This window comes from Lepus europaeus, chromosome 1, assembly GCF_033115175.1.
Source record: "Lepus europaeus isolate LE1 chromosome 1, mLepTim1.pri, whole genome shotgun sequence".
Taxonomy (NCBI): domain Eukaryota; kingdom Metazoa; phylum Chordata; class Mammalia; order Lagomorpha; family Leporidae; genus Lepus; species Lepus europaeus.
This window is the reverse complement of record NC_084827.1, coordinates 107,797,876-107,823,219: the sequence shown is the minus strand read 5'-3', so window position 1 is coordinate 107,823,219 and position 25,344 is coordinate 107,797,876. Positions and strand designations below refer to the sequence as shown.

Here is a 25,344-nt window from a genome sequence, read left to right as displayed (position 1 = left end):
CACATGGCTACATGGACTGTGTGGCTATTAAAGTGAACATAAGATGGCTGAAAACATTTGTACTATTTTGTGAATTTAGTAGGCATGAAACAAAGGATTAAGTGATTTTTGAACAATATAGAATGATATCCAAACAGCCTGAATCATGTACCACTTTCCGGAGGAAAATAATTCCACAAAACAGTCCTTTTTTTCAGAATTAGTAGGGAAAACATTATAACTTGTTGATAGTTCTGATATTTTATAACTTATTGAGAATATATATTCATGATAGCAAAAATTATAATGGCAATGTTATATTATAAACACCAATTCAAAAAAAAGACATGGCCATTATTAAAACACATTTGTGCCTTTGGAACAAATCTGGAAACTTAACATTCAGCCGTAAATTTAAAAAGCAGATAAGGACCTGTGTTGTTTTTTGTATATTACTAAACGTTCCAGAGTTTCTCACTTAATGTGAGCTCGGCATATCTATACAGTGGACTTCCAAGCTTTACAAGGCCATTTAGGGATAAACCACTGTGGAAACTGGAACAAATGCAGGGGCAGTGGGAATGATGGTTGACGGAGGAGGAGATGTCACTGATGGCTTTGATTCCATAGTTGTAGATTTGAATACAAGGTGACTAATGCACACATTTTACTTTTTTGTTGTCATTCTTTCTTTTTTCAATGTTGATTTTGTAAATGTGAATTTTGGCATAATGCAAAAATAAGATAATTGTTACTTAGATTTCAAAATTCATGTAGCTGAATTCCTATATATATATATATATATATATTCCTGTATACATATATATTCCATTCCTTCATATTTAGGACAGATTCTTTCCATCTCTTTTTGAAGAATTGAGTAAGACCAGCTTACTACTCTGCCTTCACACCTTTCCTGTCCCAGCCAGGTGATGGGCAGGTGTGAGTAGGTCCATGTGCTCTCCACATCCCAATGCATAGATGAACTGTGGTCAGCTGTGGTTCTAGTCAATCAAGCACCAGAACTGCATTAACGAGTTTATAGAGAACTGACTAGAATTCTAAGGAAAGTTGAGCCCATAACTAAGGAGGAAGGCTGAAGGAAATGAAGATAATTCTATTACAATACTTGACACTTTACTTTTTTTTTTTTTTTTTTTTTTTGACAGGCAGGGTAGACAGTGAGAGAGAGAGACAGAGAGAAAGGTCTTCCTTTTGCCGTTGGTTCACCCTCCAATGGCTGCCGCGGTTGGCGCGCTGCGGCCGGTGCACCGCGCTGATCCGATGGCAGGAGCCAGGTGCTTCTCCTGGTCTCCCATGGGGTGCAGGGCCCAAGGACTTGGGCCATCCTCCACTGCACTCCCGGGCCACAGCAGAGAGCTGGCCTGGAAGAGGAGCAACCGGGACAGAATCCGGCGCCCCGACCGGGACTAGAACCCGGTGTGCCGGCGCCGCAAGGCGGAGGATTAGCCTGTTGAGCCACGGCGCCGGCTCGACACTTTACTTTACTACTAATTCCAGAGCTATTCTTGATTTTAACACGTATTAGCCCACTTATTCCTTAAAGTAAATCAGAAGTTAATCCTCCTATTATCTGAATTTTACAGATGAAGAATGAAGCAATGAGGGGTTATGTTCTCCCAGATCAAACAAACCATAAGTGGCAGAGCCAGGGTTCAGGACGGTGGAAGTCACCCCCACAGTTCAGGCTTTTAACCACTACAGAACCTGGATGCTTCAGAAAGAAGATAAAAGTCGTCTTGCAATAATTGAAGCACAGTAAACAGCAGAAGGAAATAAACATATTATGCCTTGTCTTAGAAGGAGACAAAGTGAAAAGCTGAAAGGAAGTAGTTCTGCTTGGTAAAATAAAGAAGCTGATCAAAGATGGATATTTTTTTCTGGAGGCTCAAAAGTCTCAGAAAAGACTTTTTATTGTTTTTATTTTATGTTTTAAGTTAAGAAATAAAGTTGCATATGTATCATGTACAATATGATGTTTTGAAGTATATTTACATTGTAGAAGGCTATATTTAGCTGATTAACATCCAGAGTAGACTTTTGATAAACTTATAAAGTTGGCATATTGAAAATGTGACTAATGATGTTCTCATTTGTAGCACAAACTATGGAAAGCATGGCTTCATGATTACAAGTATAAATAAATATTTTGAAAGTTAAATAATATTTTTGGGGCCAACATTGTGACAATGCAGGTAAAGCTGCTGCCAGGGATGCTGACATCCCATATGGGCACTGTTTCAAGTCCCAGCTGCTTCACTTCTTATTCAACTCTCTGCTAATGGCCTGAGGAAAGCAGTGAAAGATGGTCCAAGTGAGCCTCTGCCACTCATGTGGGAAACCTGGATGAAGCTTCTGGCTCCTGGCTTTGGCCCAGCCCGGAGCTGGAGGTTGTGACCACTTGGGGAGTGATTCAGTGGATGGACTCTCTCTCTCTCTCTCTCTCTCTCTCTAATTCTGACTTTCAAATAAATCTTTTTAAAAATAACATTTTGTTTAACTTTTCTAATTCCTTTGTTTCCTAATTCTCATTTGTTTCTTATTTTATGCAGGCAATTCTTATGCAAGAAGCTAAACGTAATTAAATGTGCAGGATGAAAAGATGGCACAGACACTGTTGGTACCCCCAGGACCTGAAAGCTTCCGCCTTTTTACTAGAGAATCCCTTGCTGCTATCGAAAAGCGTGCTGCAGAAGAGAAAGCCAAGAAGCCCAAAAAAGAGCAAGACAATGATGATGAGAACAAACCAAAGCCAAATAGTGACTTGGAAGCTGGAAAGAACCTTCCATTTATTTATGGAGACATTCCTCCAGAGATGGTGTCAGAGCCCCTGGAGGACCTGGACTCCTACTATATCAATAAGAAAGTAAGTGTTGACTTCCTATCTCCAATAAGTTCTTTATAAACAAATTTAATGTACTTCTGTGTGAATTGTATATACATTATATAAACATATATGTGTACTGTGCCACATTTTTTCCTGTTAAAAATTTCATAATTTTCTTTACTTCCATTTGTTTTTAAGCATGGTAAAATAAAAGAACCATCTATAAGAAATGAAAATTTGTCTGTAGTAAGGATATGAGTAGATAGAAGAGTTCTACAATTTTACAGTAGTTGAGATAGAATTAAAATTGACATTAGCAAAGCTAAGTGTCTTTTATTGCTGACTTATTTAAGTATATGATAGACAATAGAATTATAGCTATGCCTAAAAGAAGTTACAAGCAGAAGATGCTCTTCTTATTTTTTAGTTCTTGTTTGGTTTGAAATTTCTTCACAGTAATTTGTATTCCAGAGGGCATAATCTACTTATCATGCTTCTGTGGGCAGATACTACTTAGAGAAGCATGGTCACTCTAATTTACATTTGTTTTCTTGTATACTGTCCTGAAATATGATTAGGAACTTCTCCTAACTACTTAGTTTATGTCAAGCTAGATTTGGAAACAACTACATGTTTTTAAACCTTCATCCTGAGGAAACAAATGATTAAAGAAGATTAGAAGGTGGGAAAAAGCTTTCAAGTTTTCTCCATCTATACTTGATTTAAATCAAGTTATGGTTGTGTCTTTCTTATGGTAAAATAACACCACAATTTTCTCAGAATTAACTCATTTCTGTAGTTAAACCAGGTAGGTAATATTTTATAGGGAATATATTTTTTATTTGACAGATAGAGTTAGTGAGAGAGAGAGACAGAAAGAAAAGTCTTCCCTCTATTGGTTCACCCCCTAAATGGCTGTTATGGCCAGAGCTACACCGATCCGAAGCCAGGAGCCAGGTGCTTCTCCCTAGTCTCCTGCGCAGGTGCAAGCGCCAAGCACTTGGACCATCCTCCATTGCCTTCCCAGGCCATAGCAGAGAGCTGGACTGGAAGAGGAGCAACCGGGACTAGAACCCGGCGCCCATATGGGATGCCGGAGCCGCAGACGGAGGATTAACCAAGTGAGCCACGGCACTGGCCCTATAGGAAATATTTTTAAATGAATGGTAGACTCTACCCTTACTAGTTTAGTATGTTGACATCTGATAGCTACACTTATGTTTTATAATTGCAATGGCTGAAGAAATTACACTGTATAATCAGCATACAGCTCAACTCTCTCAGATCAGTGAGACCAATGGAAATGACTGCCGTTTGTGTGGAAGGAGCCCTGCCGATCTGAAGGAATGCTTCTCACACTTGCATGTACTTACACATCACCTGAGGATCTTACCAAGATGAAGGTTCTGATTCCATAGGTCAGATTGCTGCCAGAGATCCTGGATTTTTTACAAACTTTCAGTGATAGCCATCTTGCTAGTACATGAGCTGTACTGAATAGAAAGCTTTAGAATGTTTTACTTGAAGTCAAAAAAGCAATTAAAATCATTAAACAATTTCTTCTTTTTTATTTTTAATTATTTTCATGATATGTGGCATTTAATACATATTAACTTGTTAATAATTTATCTGATTGCTTTACCATAAAATAGATAATTTTGGAACTTAGTTATTCACATATTACTAAAATAATTTATCTGAATGTTTTACCATAGAATAACTTTTGAAATTTACTGTATTATTACACACATTGGTGACAATGAGACTTCTCCCAAGAAATTGAAAACAAATTCTCCTCTAATTATCAAATAAATATTCAGAAAAGCATCTTCAAGAGACAGGGGCATTATTTACTCTGATATGATAAGAAATATTTTATATTTAAAGAGAAGAAGTACTGTTAAGAAAGGAAGTTGGTCAGTTTAGTATTGCTAAGAGAGGAAAAAGGAGAATAGTAGAAACAAACATTAGTATTTTCCAAGAGAGACAGATCTTTGGGGTAGCACTGAAAGCATCCTCTTCCCCATATCAAGCCCACTTCATTGTGAAAAGGCTACACTGGGCTACCTAACAGTTAAGTTCTATATAAAATTCTGCATTTTTTGATTCAGTCATCTGGTTTAGGCTCCTTGCTCAGCAAGGAATCTTCTGACTATGATTTGTTTTTCAGAAGATCTGATTAAAGGGAGAAAATGTTCTTGTTATGCCATTGTAATTATTTCAGTCCATGTGAAAGTAATGTATCTCATTGTAAATAGATTGGCATTTTGATTTTATGTGTCACGCATTCCAGTTTGGTAAATGTGAGTCTGCCACTAGGAAGCAGAATTGTTCTCTGTGTGCCAACACAGTCTGTTTTTATTGCCTCCATGGCTGAAAGCCAGACTTGGACCCTGATTTATTTGTAGTGGCTGTAACCCATCTCGGGAGATGTCTAGCCAACCTCTTTAATATTGGCTCTACTGCTTCCCTTTATCAAGTATCTATAAAGATGAATATTGAAGTTCTGTGAAAGAAAAAGATAGTGCACAATTATTGGTATACGAGGAGTTAATGGAAGAAGTTTCAGAATTTGAAACTATTATGTGAAATACGTTAATTGAAGGCATTTTAACTGTAAAGCATTACGCAGCTCTTTGTTGCACTTAAATAATGACACATTTAAATGCCTAACTTAATCAATTGAGTCACATCACAATATATTTTAATGGCATGTAAGTTGATTAGGGTAATTACTCAAGAATAATGACAGTGATAGGAATAGCTGAAATTTGTTGTGCTCTTATGGTGTCTGACACTGCTTGAGTGCTTTGTCTCATTTAATACTCAGTGAACCCATGAGTCAGGTACTGTTGTTAGCCTCAGTTTGCTAACAGATGGGAAAGGTAAGCCAGAGAAGCTAGGTAATGTCACACTACATGACTGGTGGATCCAGAATCCGAACCCAGGCATTTGGACTTCAGCAGCAGAGCTTTTAATGACTAAGTGAAACTGTACAGTGTGTATTCATATAATAAAATACAATCATTGGGCTGGCACCACGGCTCACTAGGCTAATCCTCTGCCTGCGGTGCCAGCACCCTGGGTTCTAGTCCTGGTTGGGGCGTTGGATTCTGTCCCAGTTGCCCCTCTTCCAGTCCAGCTTTCTGCTGTGGCCCGGGAGAGCAGTGGAGGATGGCCCAAGTGCTTGGGCCCTGCACCTGCATGGGAGACCAGGAGGAAGCACCTGGCTCTTGGCATCAGATTGGCGCGGTGTACCGGCCATAGCGGCCATTTGGGGGATGAACCAACGGAAGGAAGGAAGCCCTTTCTCTCTGTCTCTGCCACTGTCTAATTCTGCCTATCAAAACAAACAAACAAAAAAATGCAATCTTTGAAAACAGGTTAAATCTTTTTTTTTTTTAATTTGATTCTTTGATTGATGTGGTTCTGCTCACAGAGTTGTAAGGCTTATTCTTGCTCCAAAGTACAGAACTTAAGCGAACTTATAAGATGTGTATTTACCTGGAAAAACCAAGCAAGTAACATTTGAAAGAGGAAAATAACCAATTTAACATACTTCCAGCTAATTTTTAAATTTACTTTATTCCTTGTCATTACTTGGAAACCTGACTCTAGAGTTGGTGCTGTTTATCCTCCCAAATGCGTGTCATTTTCTTCAGTAATTTTCAGTTTAGGTTTATCCATCTCTCAATAGATCAAACTTCTTTCTTGTAATTCTTTCACTACATAGGACACTATTATTTTATTCTTCACTTCTCAAAACTCAAAGATTTTCTTCGTGTCAGATGTTGAATTCCAGGAATAACCTGGGATTGTGTTTTTAAAACCTGCTCTGTCCCCAATATGATAAATTCAATGAAGATGCTCTGATGTGTCAGCTTTAATTTCACTGGCACTGCAAAGGCAGCTCTGGCAGGAGGAGCAAAGGGTACCTGCATGTTAAAAGGGACTGTTCATTCCCATTCCCTCTACATTTGTACATGCTTCAAAATAAAATCTTCTCCTAATGTTACCAGTGGAAATTGTTTTGGCAGGGAAATTTGTTCCAAAAAGCATGGGAAAAATCATCTTAAATTATGGTGAACTCTGGCCTGCCACTATTCTTGTCAAATACCAAAGTGGATCTTTTTTTTTTTTTTTTAGAAACCTTTTATATTAAGGAGTACAAATTTCATAAGTACAAATTTAGGAATATAGTGGTTCTTTCCCCCATACCTGCCCTCTCCTCACCACTCCTATCCCACCTCCTCCTCCCTCTCCCATCCCATTCTTAATTAAGATTCATTTCTAGTTAACTTTATACATAGAAGACCAACTCTATACTAAGTAAAGATTTCAACAATTTGTACACAAACAAAATATAAAGAACTGTTGGAGAACAACTTTTACAGTTAATTCTCATGGTACAACTCATTAAGGACAGAGGTCCTGCATGGGGAGTAAGTGCACAGTCACTCCTGTTGTTAAGTTAACAATTAACACTCTTATGTATGATATCATTGATCACTTGAGGCTCTTGACATGAGCTGCCAAGGCTATGGAAGCCTTCTGAGTCCACGATCTCCATCAGTATTTAGACAAGGCCATAAGCAAAGTGGAAGTTCCCTCCTCCCTTCAGAGAAAAGTATACCCTTCTTTGATGGCCCCTTCTTTCCCCTGGGGTCTCACTCACAGAGATCCTTCATGTAGGACACTTTTTTGTTGTTGTTGCCACAATGTCTTGGCTTTCCATGCCTGAAATGCTCTCATGGGGTTTTCAGCCAGACCAGAATGCCTTAAGGGCTGATTCAGAGTTCAGAGTGCTGATTAGAGCATCTGTCATTCTACGAGCCTGCTGTGTGGACTGCTTCCCATGTTGGAACATTCTCTCTATCTGTTGTTGTTACCAGACACTTAATCTTATTTATATGAGCCTTTTTAACACTTAATCCTATCTATATGATCAATAAAACACTTAATGTGATCACTTTAACACTTAAGATGACATTATTACCACCCAGCCTAATGGGATTTGGAGTCCCATGGCAAGTTTTTAGCTTTACCTTTAGAAGTAAGTCTGTGGGAATGTATGCAGAAGTATACAGCACCTCCCTTTCTTATTCCCACTCATTTTTACTCATTTTTTTGACTTTATACACATATAATTCATTCTATGTTAAGTAAAGAGTTTAACCAATAGTATTAAGAAGGAAAAAAATAAAAATAAGTAAAAAACTGTTCCTTGGCAGTCAAGACAAGGGTTGTTTAAGTCATTGCTTCTCATAGTGTCAATTTCACTTCTAGAGGTTTCCTTTTAGGTGCTCTGTTAGTTATCACAGATCAGGGAGAACATATGGTATTTGTCCCTTTGAGACTGGCTTATTTCACTAAGTATAATGATTTCCAGATTCATCCATTTTGTTGAAAATGACCAGATTTCATTTTTTTACTGTTGTGTACTATTCCATAGAGTACATATACCATAACCAAATGGATCTTAATTGCTTAATTATAATACCAAATGATCTAATCCTGGGTATTCAAGACAATATCTTAATGTTTCTGTGTTTCAAAGGCAGACTTCCCAAGGTCCGCTGTCCCTAGTAGATAATCCTAGTAAGGTGTAGTTTACTCTCCCTATTCATAGAATTGTTCAAATTTATACAACACCATTTATGGAAAATGTTTAGCTAAGTAATGCTGCACTCCATGGCCTTAAATACAAAAGGGCAAGTACAGAGAAATTGTTTCCCTGTCCTTTATGCTCACAATATAAATATTTCTGTCTATTCAAAGAGAGCTTATTGTGAGTGACCCTGAATAAGGGGATATAGCCCTTACTTAAGGGGTAAAAACATATGATTAAGTAAATGGATATATAGATTAGGTGTTCCAAAGGTAAATGGTGTCTCAAAGATAAACACATATTTAATGAAAACAAGGTATTATTTGCAAGCCACACTGTGAAAAAAATGCAGAAAAGGTAGATTACAGGCTGTTTATTCTCAATGGTTCATAACAACTTACAACCTAGTTCTCATTGGAATGAATAATACATGTGAATTGCTACTTGACTATAATTACAAGCAACATGGAAAAGAGTACAAATTAATGCACTAAGACTTACTGGTAAAGGGAAGCAATTAGGGAATGATCAGAAGGCAGCGTGATTTATCTGGAAAAACATGATGGAGGATGGAATTTTGACAGCTGGGAACATTCACAGGGCAAATGCATTGTCAGTCCTCTCTGAATTTTAGAGTTATCTAAGATCATTAAAAAAAATAATAATCAAGGCTGTATCCGCCTCCCAGAAAGTCTGATTTGGTTGTCCTGAAACGGGACCTAAATATTGGTAATTTAAAAAAAAAGCTTGTATGCAATGCTTGTTCAACATCTTTTAATAAAAAATAAAATGTTTCCCAGGCATTCTAATTCTCAGTCATTCTAAGAAATCCTGACATAATCACATGTGATTGTAGGTAGTATCTTATTGTTAGGGGGATTATGGAGCTGTTTTCCTGAAATGGGAGGGAATTTGCATTAGACACATTAGACAACCTCTCAGGTGCCTCCTCTTTTTGGATTGCATGGCACTCATTTTCAGGGTCAAAGGTAGAGTTTGTCAGTTTGTGAGTAAAACTGACAAGTGGTTTGAAATGGCAGGAAGCAGAAACAACTCTGATGGGAAAAAATGAAACATGGACCTGTTCCATTTATGCTGTCATGAATAACAAGATTTCATCCTTTTTATGGCTGAATAATATTCCATCAAGTACATGTATCATCTTTTCTTTATCCATTCACAAGTTGATGGACACTTAGTTTGTTTCTATTTCATGACTATTGTCATGACTATTGTGAATAGTGCTACCATAAACGTGGGAGTGCAGATGTCTCTTCAACCAGCCAATTTCATTTCCTTTTCACACATTGATGAAACTAGATGTAAACTGATGAAAAGTGAAATAAACCAGGCACAGAAAAAGTAGCACATGATTTCACTTGTATGTGGAATCTAAAAGAGAAAAAAATTGAGAGTGAAATAGTGATTACGATAGACTAAGGAATATGGTGGGGAGGAGTGACAGAAAAGGTTTGATTAATGAGTACTAATAGTTGGATAGGAGAAAGAATTTCTAGTGTTGACTAAAAAACAATCATAATGTATTGAGCATTTTCTTCAAAAAAATTAGAAGAAAGGAATTTGAATGCTTTCATTATAATGAAAAATGTTTGAAGAGACAAATATATTTACCCTGATTTGAACATTACACAGTATATACATGTATCAAAACATCACAATAGTATCCCATAAATACATACAATTTTTATGTATCTGTAAAATACTTAAAATTTTAAAGATGATTCTCGGGTAACGTGGTAGGTAATCACCTGGTGGCATATCTTAAATGCTAACTTCATGGTTGCAGAATCATGGGATTCAGAGCACAGGATTTTCGCTGTGGAATGCCTTTTGAGAGGGTGCATTTCAGGCTCATTGTCAGTGCAGCTGTTCCTCCTTAGTATGAACAGAGAAGCTGAGCCATTTAGAGCAGAGACACAGAATCAGCAAAACCAGGTTATTTGCTTGTTTCAACAGTTAAACTCAAGAGATCTACTTTCAGGACAGTATAGCACCACCATAAATTTTGGAGTTAAAAGATTTGATATAATGAAAATATTTATAAGATATTTAATAGCAATATGTACAGAGTAATCTCAAAAGTTACCAAAATTAAGAGATTGATGATAAACTTTAAATACAATTATAATTTGTAAATCTATCTTGTAATTTAGTCAAAAAATTTTGTGTAGGACTACCTGTTTGGGTTAGCAAGTTGGAGTCTTAAAAGACAGAAGAGGTAATAGCAAATCACACACATAACTACTGCACATTTAGGGGTGAAACACCTAACTTGTTAATACAAATGCATTTAAACAAATCAGGCAAAAAAGTTCTTCATGTATGCAAACTCTTCAAATAAGTCACATGTCCAATTTAGTAAATGCTTTCTCTTATTTTCTTTTTCAGACTTTTATAGTATTGAATAAAGGGAAGGCAATTTTCCGGTTCAGTGCCACCTCTGCCTTGTATATTTTAACTCCGCTAAATCCTGTTAGGAAAATTGCTATTAAGATTTTGGTACATTCATATCCTTTTAATGTGAATTGTCTAAATATTACTTCTAATGATTTTTAAAAATATTTTCTGATATTTTATCTTAAAAGTCTTTCATATGTCTTTATCTTAGAAATATCTTTCCGATTTTAATATGCAAATTTTATTTCAGATTAATAGTAACATTATTAGTTTAATTTGGTTGTTCTCATTGATTTTCTGCTATTTATAACAAGGTTATGCTACATGACTTTTGTAGTTTTAAAAGTAAATATGCAACCACAATAATGATGTAGGAACAAGAACAAATCTCATTGCCACTTTCATTAACCATTGCTAAAGGAAGAAAGTCTCTGCTGATCAGTATTACTATCTGTATTGTCAAATGGTCAACCTTTTGTGCCTTCATTGGTTCTGTATCTTTAGCACCTGAATCTATCTTTTCTTCTATTTGTCCCTTTATTCCTATTTTCTTTTGTTCCTTCGCCTTTCCTTTTCCTTACTTCATTCAACAACTATTTGTCAAACTCCTTCTACCTGTCTACGTACCTGGTTGATAACATGTATCAAAAAGTCATTAAATTTAAAACTATTTACAAGAGTGCCAAAAAGTATAAATCAAAACTCTGAATTAAATGGATTTCAAGAAATTTTTTAAGTAATGATATAATAGAAAGGTGATTTACTAAGACAATGTTCCAGGATGGGTATTTTGTATCAGCTAACTCAAAGCTGGCTTATTCATTAGCTAAAAAAATGATTAATCTAGAGATGCGGCAAATGGGACTGATATCGTTTTGAAGTACATTTGAATTATCCCATTCCACGGCTTGATGTTAGAAAGTATTCTTTTTTTAAGATTTATGTTTTGTAAAAGCAAAGTTATGTGTGTGTGTGTGTGTGTGTAGAGAGAGAGAGATTTTCCATATGCTGGTTAACTCCTCCAAAGGACTGCAACAGTTGGGATTGTGCCAGGCTGAAGTCTGAAGTGAGAAACTCCACCTGGGTCCCTAACATGGATGGCAGGAACTCAGGTACTTGAGCCATGATCCACTGCTTCCCAGGTGTATTAGCAGGAAGCTGAATCAGAAGCCAAGTAGCCAGGACTCAAACTGATATGGGTTGTGGGTGTCCCAAGTGACAGCTTAATCCCCTGTGCCACAATGTCCACCCCTATTTATATTTTAAACCAAAATACTTACCTCAGAATAATCACAAATTTCCTTATGATGAAGTCTGAATTGAGATCCCCAGAGAAATCATTGCAGCTACCTCTCAGGAGAGCTTCATAATAGTGCTCATCTATTCAGGTACGATATGGACTAGATACAGGAGGATGGCCAGGTGGTTTATTGGGTTCCCCTAGAGTCTAAAGTGAAAATAAAAAGTCAGAAAATGCTATTATCTTGTCAGAAAAAAATTCCATCTCCTTTTATTATGATGTAAATTTCAAAGGAATGAGCTGCAGGATTCTCAGGCTACTAGAGTATCTATTTACAGTAGAATTCTCAACTAATGTAATCTTTGAATATAACAGGATCAACAATCTCAGGCATTTTATATTGCATTCATTAACCTTTTCTAAGTCATATTTTAAATTATATCTGAAGTACAGCTTCCACACTTGTGTCATACAAGCTTGCTAGAGAATGGTGAGTTCCCCTTTTGGTAAAATTTTGCACAGCTGATTGGAATGCAGAACAATTCCCATTTGCTTCAAATACAGATCTCATTCTGTTAAGTTAGTTTTTGTGAGTGTATTATGTGAAATAAAAGAGAAGGAGCACACCTGCACTGTATGAAAGGCTTTCAAGATTCTATGATTACCACCATTTTAAAATGAATAAGAGTAATTTTATAGTTAACTTGTGTTGATTGTTTGCATTGGATTTTGTGTAAGTGACTATAATACCATGCTAACATTTATTCCTTAACTATAATTTACTTTATTCAGCATGCTTATCATGTGCACTATCTTGACCAACTGTGTATTTATGACCTTGAGTAACCCTCCAGACTGGACGAAGAATGTAGAGTAAGTAGGAATAACTTCTTGAGGTGAATTTCCTGTCATTTCCTTGTGATTATGGTCTGACTTATGGTTTCCACTTTTTGAAGTCAGGCTAAATACTTTTTGTAAGTAAAAAGTTCTTTCCATAATTTTTGAAAAGTTAAGGAGATTCTTTGGGAAAGTTTTTCATCACTAAGGTAAGTATTTGTTCCAATAAATGTATGATACTATTTGTTTAAGCTAGGTAATAAACTAATATCTACATGATGATTGGCAAGTAACTTAATCATATAGTCTGAGAGATAAGGCTCAATCAAACAATTTTAGATAAAGTACAATTCTTTGAGTAATTTGATGAATTCAAATTTTCTGTTTTAGTATACTGTTATCACATTCCGGTAAAAAAACCATTTAGATTATTAGCTCCATATTATTATGTAGGCATGTTGGTTATGTATTTTTATATTTAGGTACTGAGATAAGAGGTGTTTAAGATATCTAAGTTATATTTATACATGTAGATAATTTAGACACAGCATGTGTATTAAAGTACTGCAGATGTATCCTGGAAAAGAAATGAAACATCTTCTTTAAAACCATAGCGTTTGACACATTAAACCAGTCCATACTTGCACTGAAAGAAGAAACTTTTGTTAATATTTTACATTTAGGTCTTTTTTAACTACATTGCAGAAGATTTTCAATTTCAGTGTGAGAAAAAATGTCCTGCATTTCAAAATATCATATGCTAGGGGAAATTTATGCAAGAAATACAATTTCTACATCACAGCAACATTATTCCCTTATTTGTCAGTCACATATGGAGTCACTTGTGTCAAATAAACATACGTTGTAGTGAACCAAAAGATGTTTAGGTCATATTGGTTATTTGTGTATAGTATAATAAAGTAATCATATATTTGTTAGGTGAAAAAATTTTAATGTGTTTTTTCAATTCATATGTATGCATTTTAAAAAATATATTGTTTTTGACAGGCAGAGTGGACAGTGAGAGAGAGAGACAGAGAGAAAAGTCTTCCTTTTGCCGTTGGTTCACTCTCCAATGGTGGCCGCAGCAGGCATGCTGTGGCCGGCACACCGTGCTGATCCGAAGCCAGGAGCCAGGTGCTTCTCCTGGTCTCCCATGGGGTGCAGAGCCCAAGCACTTGGGCCATCCTCCACTGCACTCCCGGGCCACAGCAGAGAGCTGGCCTGGAAGAGAAGCAACCGGGACAGAATCCGGCGCCCCGACCGGGACTAGAACCCGGTGTGCCGGCGCCACAAGGTGGAGGATTAGCCTATTGAGCTGCGGCACTGGCATATATGCATATTTAACAGATTTATTTATTTATTAATTCATTTATTTCATAGGCAGAGTTATAGAGGGGGGAGAGAGAGAGAGAGATAGAGAGAGAGAGAGAGAGAGAGACCTTCTGTTCTCTGGTTCACTCCCCAAATGTTCGCAACAGTCTGCCTGGGCTGGGCCAGGCCAGGCTAAATCTAGGAGCTAGGAGCTTCATCCAGGTCTCCCATATGGGTGCAGAGGCCCATCTTCCTCTACTTTCCTAGGCACAATAGCAGGGAGCTGGATCAGAAGTCAGAAGTCGAGCAGCCTGGTCTTGAACCAGTGCCCATGTGGGATGCCAAAATTGTAGGTGGTGGCTTAACCTGCTGCACTACAACACCCAGCAACCCCAATTCTTATATTTTTAAAAAGAAAATAAGATACTATAACAAATACTTCCACTTATTATTTCCATTTATATAAATTTCTGTGAGGATTTATTGTAACATTCTAAGCTGTCAGTGATTTAACATGTTAAAGGATTTTAAAACAGTAGCTAGAAAATATTCTGTAGAAATCACTGTAGCGTAGAATTCAGTTCTTGTGTTGAGACAAGCCATTTTACAGAACTCTGTTACCATTTGCAGTTTTTGAGTTAACAAAATTGACACACCTATATAAAACTATTTTTATGTGTTTCTGTAGCATAAATTTTTGGAGCATTTAAACATGTATGAGTTTCATTTATTTGTAAAGCATTATTAAAAAGCTAGGTAAAGGAAGTCATTGAACATTTAAGCCTCCCTTTTCAAAGAAGCGCATTATGAAAATAATCTTAGCTTTACAAAAGTCTTTGACTTGCATCTTTCAGTTGGGGAGTTTTGCTCAGGTTTTCATCATCAATTATCTGTAGTAACCTGACAACATGAAAACAAGCAAAATAGTAGTGATTGCTGCCAAAAAGGCCAGTGTCCCATGAAGAGAGAAAAATAACTCAGTTAAAAGATGCAATCATTGACATCAGTAACAGTCCCTGTACAAATATGTGGCATACACAGAATGGCCTGAGGACCACATTATAGAGTAACGGGAGTATTATGTAAGGCAAGGCACTTCTGCAGACATCATAATTACAGGAAGAAGACTGTGACATAGACAGAAGTGACAGCGTAATCAGGAGCCTAGTAGGACAGAGCCAAGAAAGATTAAGCTTCCCTGCTTCCCATTGACCTGCCCAATCTGTTAAGCTGTAGGACTCTCCTCCCTGGACAGCTACCAATGTTTACTTTATACTCTGAATAATCCCCCAACAAATTGTCCAAAACCAGGAATAGACATAGAGACATAAATCTTACTTAGAGACAACATAGACTTACCACGGTATAGGAACCATAAGGCACTAACTGTTGATATGATAAACAGAACACACATGTGAGGTGTCTCTAAGATCTTTTGAAAGGCTAACTATGTCTCCAGACAGAAACGTCATAGCAACTCTGTGTAATGCACAAAGATCCAAAAGTAATCACCAGTAAACTTAACTTGGTATTGGAAAATGTAGCTCTTCATAGTAGTCATCTACTTCATAGTAAGATAACAATTATTCTTATTCCATGTGGAATCAGTTGAGTTGTTGGAGCAGAACAAGAGGAGAGAAAGTACTTAAGGAAACTAGATCTGAAGATTCGTGCTTACATTTTCCTGTTTGTTTTGAAGTAGTCTTATATAAGAGAAATTTCCATAGAAAACATTTCAAAAATAACTGCCCTAACATTTTTACAGATAAACTACTGGTACATTAGAAAATATGATAGATTTTAATAAGAGTAAATCAATTTTTCTGGCCTGGGTGAAGCACTCTGAAGAATAGCACTTTTAAAGAGCACAATGTTGAAAACAAGTATTCTCAACTATTTTTGGAAGAACAGGAGTAATTTATATTGCCAACATTCAAAGTAAATTGGGGTAGGACCATACTATATTAAACAACAAATAGAAATGATATTAACCATTTTAGAGACTAAACTTTTAATTTGTGATTTAGTCTAATTGTATAAAGATAGTAATGGCTGTAGGGTAAGAATCAAGAATTTCATTTATCCTTCAATTCTGTAAACCAGCACATAAAATGCTAGGGAACTGAAACATTTCTTGGAGAGATAGAAAAAAGAAATGGAGGAGAGAGAGAGACAGAAAGAGAGAGAGAGAGAGAAAGAAAATGAATGAATTAGCTTTATAACTGTATGACTGGTTCTTAAGGCTAAAAAAAGTGAAGTGTATTTTCCATATGACACAAAATTAAAAAAAAAAACCCTTAAAATAAGTCTGATCACCAAGAAATTTTGATGAATATTTAATTACAAATAGATAAATCCAAGTTTTTTTGCATTTAGAGCATATTGTCCAATGAAGCATTCCAAGTCACAAGTGTCTAGTGAAACGTGAAATTTGGCTTATCTTAATTGTTGAAATGATAGTATTTTGATATATTGTTTTAAATAAAATGTAATATGAAAATTATGTTCATTTGTTCCTTCTTTTATATTTGGCTTTTAGGAATGTGAATATTACATGTGTGGCCTAGGTTATATTTCTATGTGACACAGCCACTCTAGAACATCAAGATTGATATTAATTGTAAAATATATGAAACTAACATACTCATAAAATATGAGTCTATTAGATGAAACCAATTATTTAAAAAGAAGTATTTTAACAATATCAGATTCTTGAAGAATATATTTCCTCACCAGTTTATTTAGGCTTATAAGATTAATTAAACTAATGGATCATCTAATAACAGAAATAAGAAACAAGATTTTAGTGTATTGAAAAACCACAAAAGGATAGAATTTGCCATACTTGAAAACATCCATTTCAACAATGCAAATGAAATAGTTGATTTTGGCTTGGATGTTCTTCCTAGGTACACGTTCACTGGAATCTATACCTTTGAGTCCCTTATAAAAATCCTAGCAAGAGGTTTTTGCTTAGAAGATTTTACATTTCTTCGTGATCCATGGAACTGGCTGGATTTCAGTGTCATTGTGATGGCGTGAGTAATTTTGAAAATTTGATAAGTTCAAAGAAGTAAAAATAGTCTCAGCATGAACCAGGTTATTGTGACATATTTTAAATACATAAAATTTTAATTTTCTTGTTAGTCAAATTAGCTATAAGCCTCATATATTTTGAGAATACATATACAAGTAAATATGTCTTATAAATGAGCAAGAAATGGAATTACTTTGATGTCATCTAGTCTTTCTCTTTCATCAAAATGAAATTATTCATTGACTACAATCTAAAAGCAATACTATACTTTGATGAGTTTTTCAAATAAATGTATTCATCTTACTGAAAATTACACTAAAATAAAGCAACACAATTTTATTCCTTAAAAGCAACTGACAGCATATGTTGCCCTGAGGCCTAAAAGCAATTTGTTAAACCCAAGGGGCTCTATATGCCAAATCCAGCATAAATTCTTTATTTATAGTAAACTTTGTGGAAGCTATCAGTAACTCTGATTTAATTCTACAGGTATGTAACAGAATTTGTAAGCCTAGGCAATGTTTCAGCCCTACGAACTTTCAGGGTCTTGAGAGCTCTGAAAACTATTTCTGTAATTCCAGGTAAGAAGAAACTGGTGTAAGGCGGTAGGCCCCTTATATCTCCAACTTTTCTTGTGTGTTATTGTGTTTGTGTGTGAACTCCCTATTACAGATATGTGACAGAGTTTGTGGACCTGGGCAATGTCTCAGCGTTGAGAACATTCAGAGTTCTCCGAGCACTGAAAACAATTTCAGTCATTCCAGGTGAGAGCTAGGTTAAACACCGAGGCTGACTTTAGACATAGTCATACTACAGTCATCTCGAGATTGAAAATCTTGAGCATTGGCCTTGTTGCTTATTATTTGTGTTCATCACATTCAACAGTGTCAAATGACGTTTCAATGTTAGTTCAGTCACTAAAACTTTAGAAATTATATTTTATTTATAAAGTCAGCCTTTGAGTTTAACAGAAACTTGCATGAGACACTAGTTTTGCTGTTTTGTTCTCTTTCTTTCTGTTCTACCTCCATTGCAGTTATTATAAAAAGGTTTTTCTTTGTTATTTTGCATCCTGATAGAGCTTTGCTACTGTGACTTTACTATTTTGGATTTTATCATTCACTGTAGACCTATTTTAAAAATAAAACTCCTGTTTTAAGGGGGAAAAGATTATTGAACAGCATGCATTTGGCATGGCATTTTTATTAAAGTTATTTTCTCCTCTATATCTCTGTAACTTGGAGGCTGGTGTAACAAATAGATTGGAAGGAAGCAGCCTCATGAAACAAAATCTGAAATAAACAAATAACTGCAAATTTGTCTCAACATGTTCATGACAGTACATAAAATCATGCAAACAAAAACTTCCTGCCTAGCTATCAATACTTTCATATTGAACCTCCAGAAAGCATGCAGTGCAAATATAAAATCTCTTCTTCCTCTACTTCTCAAACCTTCTGGCAATCCATGAAGCTTTAGTAGGTGGATAGCCAAGTGATCATTTTGGGGGAAGCCAAATAATGAGTGTGTCTCTTAGGAAGAAATCGTGTGCTCTTCCCCAGTTGACCTACAGTTTTCTCTCCTCAGGATTAAAGACCATTGTGGGGGCCCTGATCCAGTCGGTGAAGAAGCTTTCTGACGTCATGATCCTGACTGTGTTCTGTCTGAGCGTGTTTGCTCTAATTGGGCTGCAGCTGTTTATGGGAAACCTGAGGAATAAATGTTTGCAATGGCCCCCAAGCGATTCTGCTTTTGAAACCAATACCACTTCCTACTTTAACAGCACAATGGATTCAAATGGGACATTTGTTAATGTAACAACAAACACATTTGACTGGAAGGATTACATTGGAGATGACAGTAAGAACTATTGCCACATTTTGTTGATCTTAGCGTTCTGAATGAGTTTTCAACAGTAAATAGTCAGGTGTGAGGCCACTTTAGTAAATACACTTTATTGCTGTCTACTTTGAAAACCATTAGAGATAATCAAACACTCATTTATTCCTAATGTGAAATGGGTTAACATTAAATTAAATAGTCTATTTTTTTATGTTAACAGGTCACTTTTATGTTTTGGATGGACAAAATGATCCTTTACTCTGTGGAAATGGCTCTGATGCAGGGTAAGGTACACATTTTTTAATATGTAGGAAAAATAAGTATGTATGACAAAACAAACAAGGATAGCCTCACATGTGTGAAGCAAACAGTGGTATTGATTACCTAATACGTTCCTTGTCAAGCTTACAGAATTGCCACTGGCCTTAAACTCAATGATTAAAATTATCCCTTTGGGGTGAATTGTTCCTTTTCCCCAGAATTTCACAATTAAGAAATACCTAAATTAATGCCCCAATATGTTAAGGTCCATAGTCTACCTTTTCTGTTAACCTATTAGAGTTGTAGAAGAAATGCAGTAAAGGAAACAAGATGGGCTTATTTTTACTGGTATTGGCATGCACTGATGGAGTGAGTATTGTTGTGGCAGGAAAAGATTCAAAATATAACCTGGATGTGTCTTTTGTCTGGAAAAGATCCAGAGTATAACGTGGTCTTCAGAGTGAAAGCCTACCTGGTGAACTGCTCTGAAAGATTTAGGTATCCTTAAAATAACATGAATCCCTGTGTGCTAAGTGAAGGAGCTCATGTATGCCAAAGGCATGTCCAAGACTGAGTGTGTCTAGTTAATAGTTCTTTTCGCTCACACTCCTCAATGAGAACTGTAATGTTCGTCATCCTACTAGTCTATGACTTACAATATATATTCCAAACAGAATTTTAATTTACATAAAAACCATAGTAGACAGAAAATTTTTAAAAGCCAAGGAATAGCAATAGAGAGTTTTATGCCATAGAACTTAAACATATTTTAAGACTTCCTAGTAAAATAGAAAACCTGTATGATATTGAAACCTAAGGATGTTATGGAAAATATACACTAGTCATATAGATGGACATTTTTCCTGATCTCCAAAGTATATAGCAGGAAGCCAATTACTTGGGCCTTTACCACTGTTTCCCAAGGTCTGCCCTGGTGGGAAGCTGTAGTCAGGAGGCAGAACCAGGTATGGAATTTAGGCATTCTGGTGTGGGATGTGGGATGCCGATTCCAGTGTGGCATCTTAGTCACCTCTACAGCCAATAGATTTCATCGAAGTTCCACTGTGAGCAATCAGTGTTCCAAAAATGAAGGCAAGAAAATTTATTACAGACTATGACTCAGGGCTTTGAAATCCCTATAAGTCAAAATCGATTGAAATTGTTGTATTTTCTGTGTTGACCCTATCTTCATTTCTCTCTATAGCCAGTGTCCAGAAGGATACATCTGTGTGAAAGCTGGTCGAAACCCCAACTATGGTTACACAAGCTTTGACACCTTCAGCTGGGCTTTCTTGTCTCTGTTTCGACTCATGACTCAGGACTATTGGGAAAACCTTTATCAGTTGGTAAGGCCCAAATTAACATGCCTAAGATCTGTTTTTTATGAAAACATATGAAATCACAAGTATGGATACTCACTTGTAACGCTGTGGAATACAGATGGGTTTGGTATAAAGCAAATGTGCCTTGAATCCAAGTTGTTCCTTATATCAGTATATGAAGAGACTCCAGATAATCATGGAAAGTGGAATTATAAGATAATGCAAAATCTCCATGACCTTCTTGAAGCTTCCCACATATGTATACACACACACACATACACACACACAAAGAGAGAAAGAGAGCACTTCTTATATGAAAGATATTGTGCCAGGACCTATGGAGGGAGCAAGGAATGTTCACGACTTTGAGGACTTCACAATTTAGTTATAGAGATTATGAACAACTTGTGAAAAGAAAAAAAATCAACTATCCAGAGATTTCAAATGGAAGCCACAGCCAACTGAGGCTAGAAAACGAGAGAAGAAAGATGTCATTGTAGACAGTGTGTCGGGTAGACTGCTGTAGAACTAGAGCCCCACTCACAACACAGTTTTCGCCTGTAATGCTGTCCTGAATTGTGAAGCCCAATAAGAGCATTTTTGTGGAGCTAAGTATATATCCAGTGTTTACTAAAATTGTATTCATACCAAATAACATTGCAATCAAGCTTCAGATAATCTCATTTTGTGCATATTTGTGTACCTGTGCATTTTTAACACCAAAACAAGAATCTTGGCCAAAATAAATTTTGTCTCATGACTGTGGTAAACAGATCTTTACTTGAGAACATTATACTAAAAATTAATGAAATTATCTTTTTTTCCCCTAGACATTACGTGCTGCTGGAAAAACATACATGATATTTTTTGTTCTAGTCATTTTCTTGGGCTCTTTTTATTTGGTGAATTTGATCCTGGCTGTGGTGGCCATGGCTTATGAGGAACAGAATCAGGCCACCTTGGAAGAGGCAGAACAGAAAGAAGCTGAATTTCAGCAGATGCTTGAACAGCTTAAAAAGCAACAAGAAGAAGCTCAGGTACCGAGTGATAATAAGCAAAGCTTTGTTATTGTTATTTTTCACTTTCTAAGTAAGAATGTTATCATCTCATAAAGGTAAAATTGGACCTGGGATTTCATTTTGTATAAAGGGATTCCCACTAAAAATGTAAGAACTGTTCAAACTTGAAATTGTTTCTGAAGAGTCAAAGAACACTTTGAACATTAGCTTATGGAGTGTGGGATTAAAAGATAAACTTATTTTAGTGAGAAAAATTTTGAAATTCATGCGTAAGTTTTTTCATGTAACTTATTTCCATGACCTTCCTTTTGAAGACATCTCATACACTTTAGATTAGGAATAGGTTAATCTGCAATTAACCTAACGTAGACTGAGAGAGGAATTTCATTTTTAATTTAATTTGGAAAACCAATATTTGATATGACAAGCCTTTGATTTTAGCCGTTCTAATAAATATAATTTTAAGTTAGGCAATTTGTATCTTATTGTTGAATTCTGAGTGCTCTTTATATAGTCTGGGTATAAACCTCTTGTCATACATATGCTTGGCAAACATTATCTCCCAGTATATAACTTGTCTTTTCATTTCCCTAAGAATATTTTTTAAAGCAGAAATTTTTAATTTAATAATTTGCTGTTTATCAAGACTTCTTCAGCTTTTAAAAATTATGGTTTTGGTGTCGCATCTAAGAAATTGTTGCCAAACCAACACCAGATATATATTTCTTTTATTTTTTTTCTAAAAGCATATAGCTTCATTTTTGACAGTCAGGGCAATTAAAAATTTGTAATTATTTTTTGCATAAGATGTGAGTTTTGTGTAGAGATTTTTAAAATGCAAATATGCAATTATTTTCACACTATTTATTGAACAAAATATACTTTCTCTGCTAAATTGCCTACAACTGTTTGTCAAAAATCAGTGGGCCACATATAAGTGAGTCGGTTCCTCAACTCTATTCTGTTAATTTTCTTTACACCAATACTACAAGTTTCTTAACTACTAATGCTTTATAATAATTCTGGAAATCAGAATATGGTTGTTCTCCAACTTTGTTTCCTTTTTCAAAGCTGTTTTAGTATTTCTAGGGCACTTGTAATTCATATGAATTACAGAATCAGCTTATTGATTTTAGCTTGAATAGTTTCCTTTGCTATATCTCCAAGTTTATAATCTTTATTAACTTTACTCTTTATCATACAGTCCTGCTTTTCTACCTTCCTGACATTCTTGAATTGAATTCCAGACACTATCAGTTTTACATTGTTTGATGCTGGAAAGTTTTGTATTCCCATAAAAATATGACTTCATTTAAAAAGAATTTTATCTTTTTGTATCTTCCAGCCTTTGAAGACTTGTTAGGTAGGATCAGAGTAGCATTTAGTCTAAGGCTGAGTACACCCTACTTAAGGAATGAAGATCCTTTGAAAACCTCTACTCAAATGCCCCCATTTAAGATGAAATGTACCCTAGCATAGCTGGCAGGAATGGGCACTATTCTGGCACAATGTTTGGTGGTATTCCCTCCAAGTCTCAGCCCCAGGCCCTTCCTTAACACACACAGTGATGAATATTTGTCTCAGTACTGGAAGGGAACCTGAGAAAATCCCCAACATTCGCTCTCTGATCAGTGGTCTGTTCTGTGGTACCTTGTCACATGCACAACTACCACTTGGGCTTCCCTCCTGTACTCTCAGCTGCATTTCTTTTTCTGTTGGAATTACAGAGATACTCCTTGTCAATCCCCCAGACTAGAAGTTTAAGGCCTAAACTAACAAAATCAGGAACCCTGCTTTCTTTTCTCTCCTAATTCCTAGTATTTGACAATGTCCTAACCAAATGCTGTCTTCAAAGCCAGTATTGCATTTATTCTCTCAGTTTTATTGTTTAAATGGGGGGTGGGGGGTGGAGGGTGGGGGAGAAGCGAGACGGAGAGAGAGAAAGAGAGAGAATGAGAGTGAGTGAGCACTTCCAGTCCCTGTTAGTATACCTTGGCCAGAAGCGGAAGTACAAATAATTGTTTAATATATTGACTTTTTCAAAAAATGTTTTTGGATTGTTTAAATGACAATATATACTTGGAATTTGTAGGTTGGATTTTAAAGTTTTAACAATTCTGAGTGACTTTGAAGATATGTAACATATAGCATCGGTGTCTTTCTTTTTAGCCTCTTTTAGAGAAATAGGCATATAGCAGTGTTGCTTAGTTACCAAGCTCAACTGTAGACAAAATTTGCTGAGCATGCTCATTTTGCTGTTTCCATCTTACTATTGCATGCCAAGCTGTAATGTGATTATACTTTATTGGGTTTATAAGGAAAACTATAAACAAATCTACTGATGTTTGAAAATCTTATAAGACATTCCTTGTTTTTACCAGAAAATTCTAGAATATTTCTGTTATTTAAGAGTTTTATTTCATATCACTAAAAATTAAGACCTCTTTGCAAGATAATGGAATAAAGTAGCTGCTTTACAGTGCAGGTACTTTCTGGCCTTAAATAAATATGATAGAAATAATATTTATAAATTGCATGATTATATTTTAAAGCCTCAGGTTATTCAGATATTTTGTAATTTGGCAAAGTAATGTCTATATGACAAATAACATAGTGTAAGAATATGTTTATTCTCAAATACAGTCACTAGAATAAATCCTGGCATGACATCAGTTAAAAGAATATAAATATTTTGAAGTTAGAAGTAAGAATTTACTATGTCTGATAAAAAAATTTTTGAGCCTTATCTACATTATGATTAGGTCAGCCAAAAAATCTATTCATTTAATTGTCAGCTATCAGATTCATGGCTAAAACATCATGATTTGGCTCAGCTTTTGTTTCATACCTGCAAAATTTATATTTACTTCGGTAAAATTATTTTATTATTGTTTGAGATAGCATGGTACCCAATTGATTTTCATTTCTTATTGCCAACTAGGTAAATAGCCAACATTGAAGCAGAGAAGGGAGACTGGTGGGGGAAGGTGGATAGAGATACAGAGAGAATAACTCTGTAAGGTTATTTGTGCTACAGTGTAGTTTAAGTCTTGCTAATTCCCTGCAACTTCAAAAGTTCCTATCTAGGCTATAATTTCATGAAACCTAGTATTAACTCCATCTTTATGTAATATCTCTTGAGGATCTTCCTAGTACTAGTCATTGCGTAGGTATGAAAAAAATCACATATACAGCTCAATTGTTCCTGTAAATCAAGTGCAACTTTAGGAGATGGGGTACCCAGAACTCGTTTTCCCTTTCTAACTGTAACTTTTTTTTAAAGATTTATTTATTTGAAAGTCAGAGTTACACAGAAAGAGGAGAGGCAGAGAGAGAGGTCTTCCATCCAACGGTTCACTCCCCAATTGGCCGCAATGGGCCGGAACTGCACCGATCTGAAGCCAGGAGTTTCTTCCAGGTCTCCCACACAGATGCAGGGGCCCAAGGACTTGGGCCATCTTCTGCTGCTTTCCCAGGCCATAGCAGAGAACTGTATTGGAAGTGGAGCAGCCAGGTCTCAAACTGGCGCCCATATGGGATGCCGGTGCTTGAGGTCAGGGTGTTAACCCACTGTGCCACAGCGCTGGCCCCTCTAATTATAACTTAATACCCATTGACC

At 36.0% G+C, this 25,344-nt stretch overlaps 1 protein-coding gene across 12 annotated transcripts in view; it reads left to right on the top strand.

Annotated features, from left to right (window-relative positions):
- The first annotated feature begins 2,602 nt into the window (after positions 1-2,602).
- Positions 2,603-25,344, top strand: part of LOC133766378 (sodium channel protein type 3 subunit alpha) — a 79,904-nt gene continuing 57,162 nt past the window's right edge. For 7 of the 12 annotated variants that reach the window (XM_062200100.1, XM_062200087.1, XM_062200073.1 and 4 more), the window contains exons 1-9: positions 2,603-2,866; positions 10,845-10,963; positions 12,877-12,966; positions 17,154-17,282; positions 17,954-18,045; positions 18,869-19,141; positions 19,344-19,407; positions 20,589-20,730; positions 21,537-21,743. In XM_062200100.1, coding sequence (XP_062056084.1) covers positions 2,603-2,866; positions 10,845-10,963; positions 12,877-12,966; positions 17,154-17,282; positions 17,954-18,045; positions 18,869-19,141; positions 19,344-19,407; positions 20,589-20,730; positions 21,537-21,743 — 1,380 coding nt within the window. Of the gene's footprint in view, positions 2,867-10,844; positions 10,964-12,876; positions 12,967-17,153; positions 17,283-17,770; positions 17,863-17,953; positions 18,046-18,868; positions 19,142-19,343; positions 19,408-20,588; positions 20,731-21,536; positions 21,751-25,344 lie in introns of all 12 variants that reach the window. The other 5 variants (XM_062200104.1, XM_062200093.1, XM_062200049.1 and 2 more) reach the window with 2 other exon arrangements.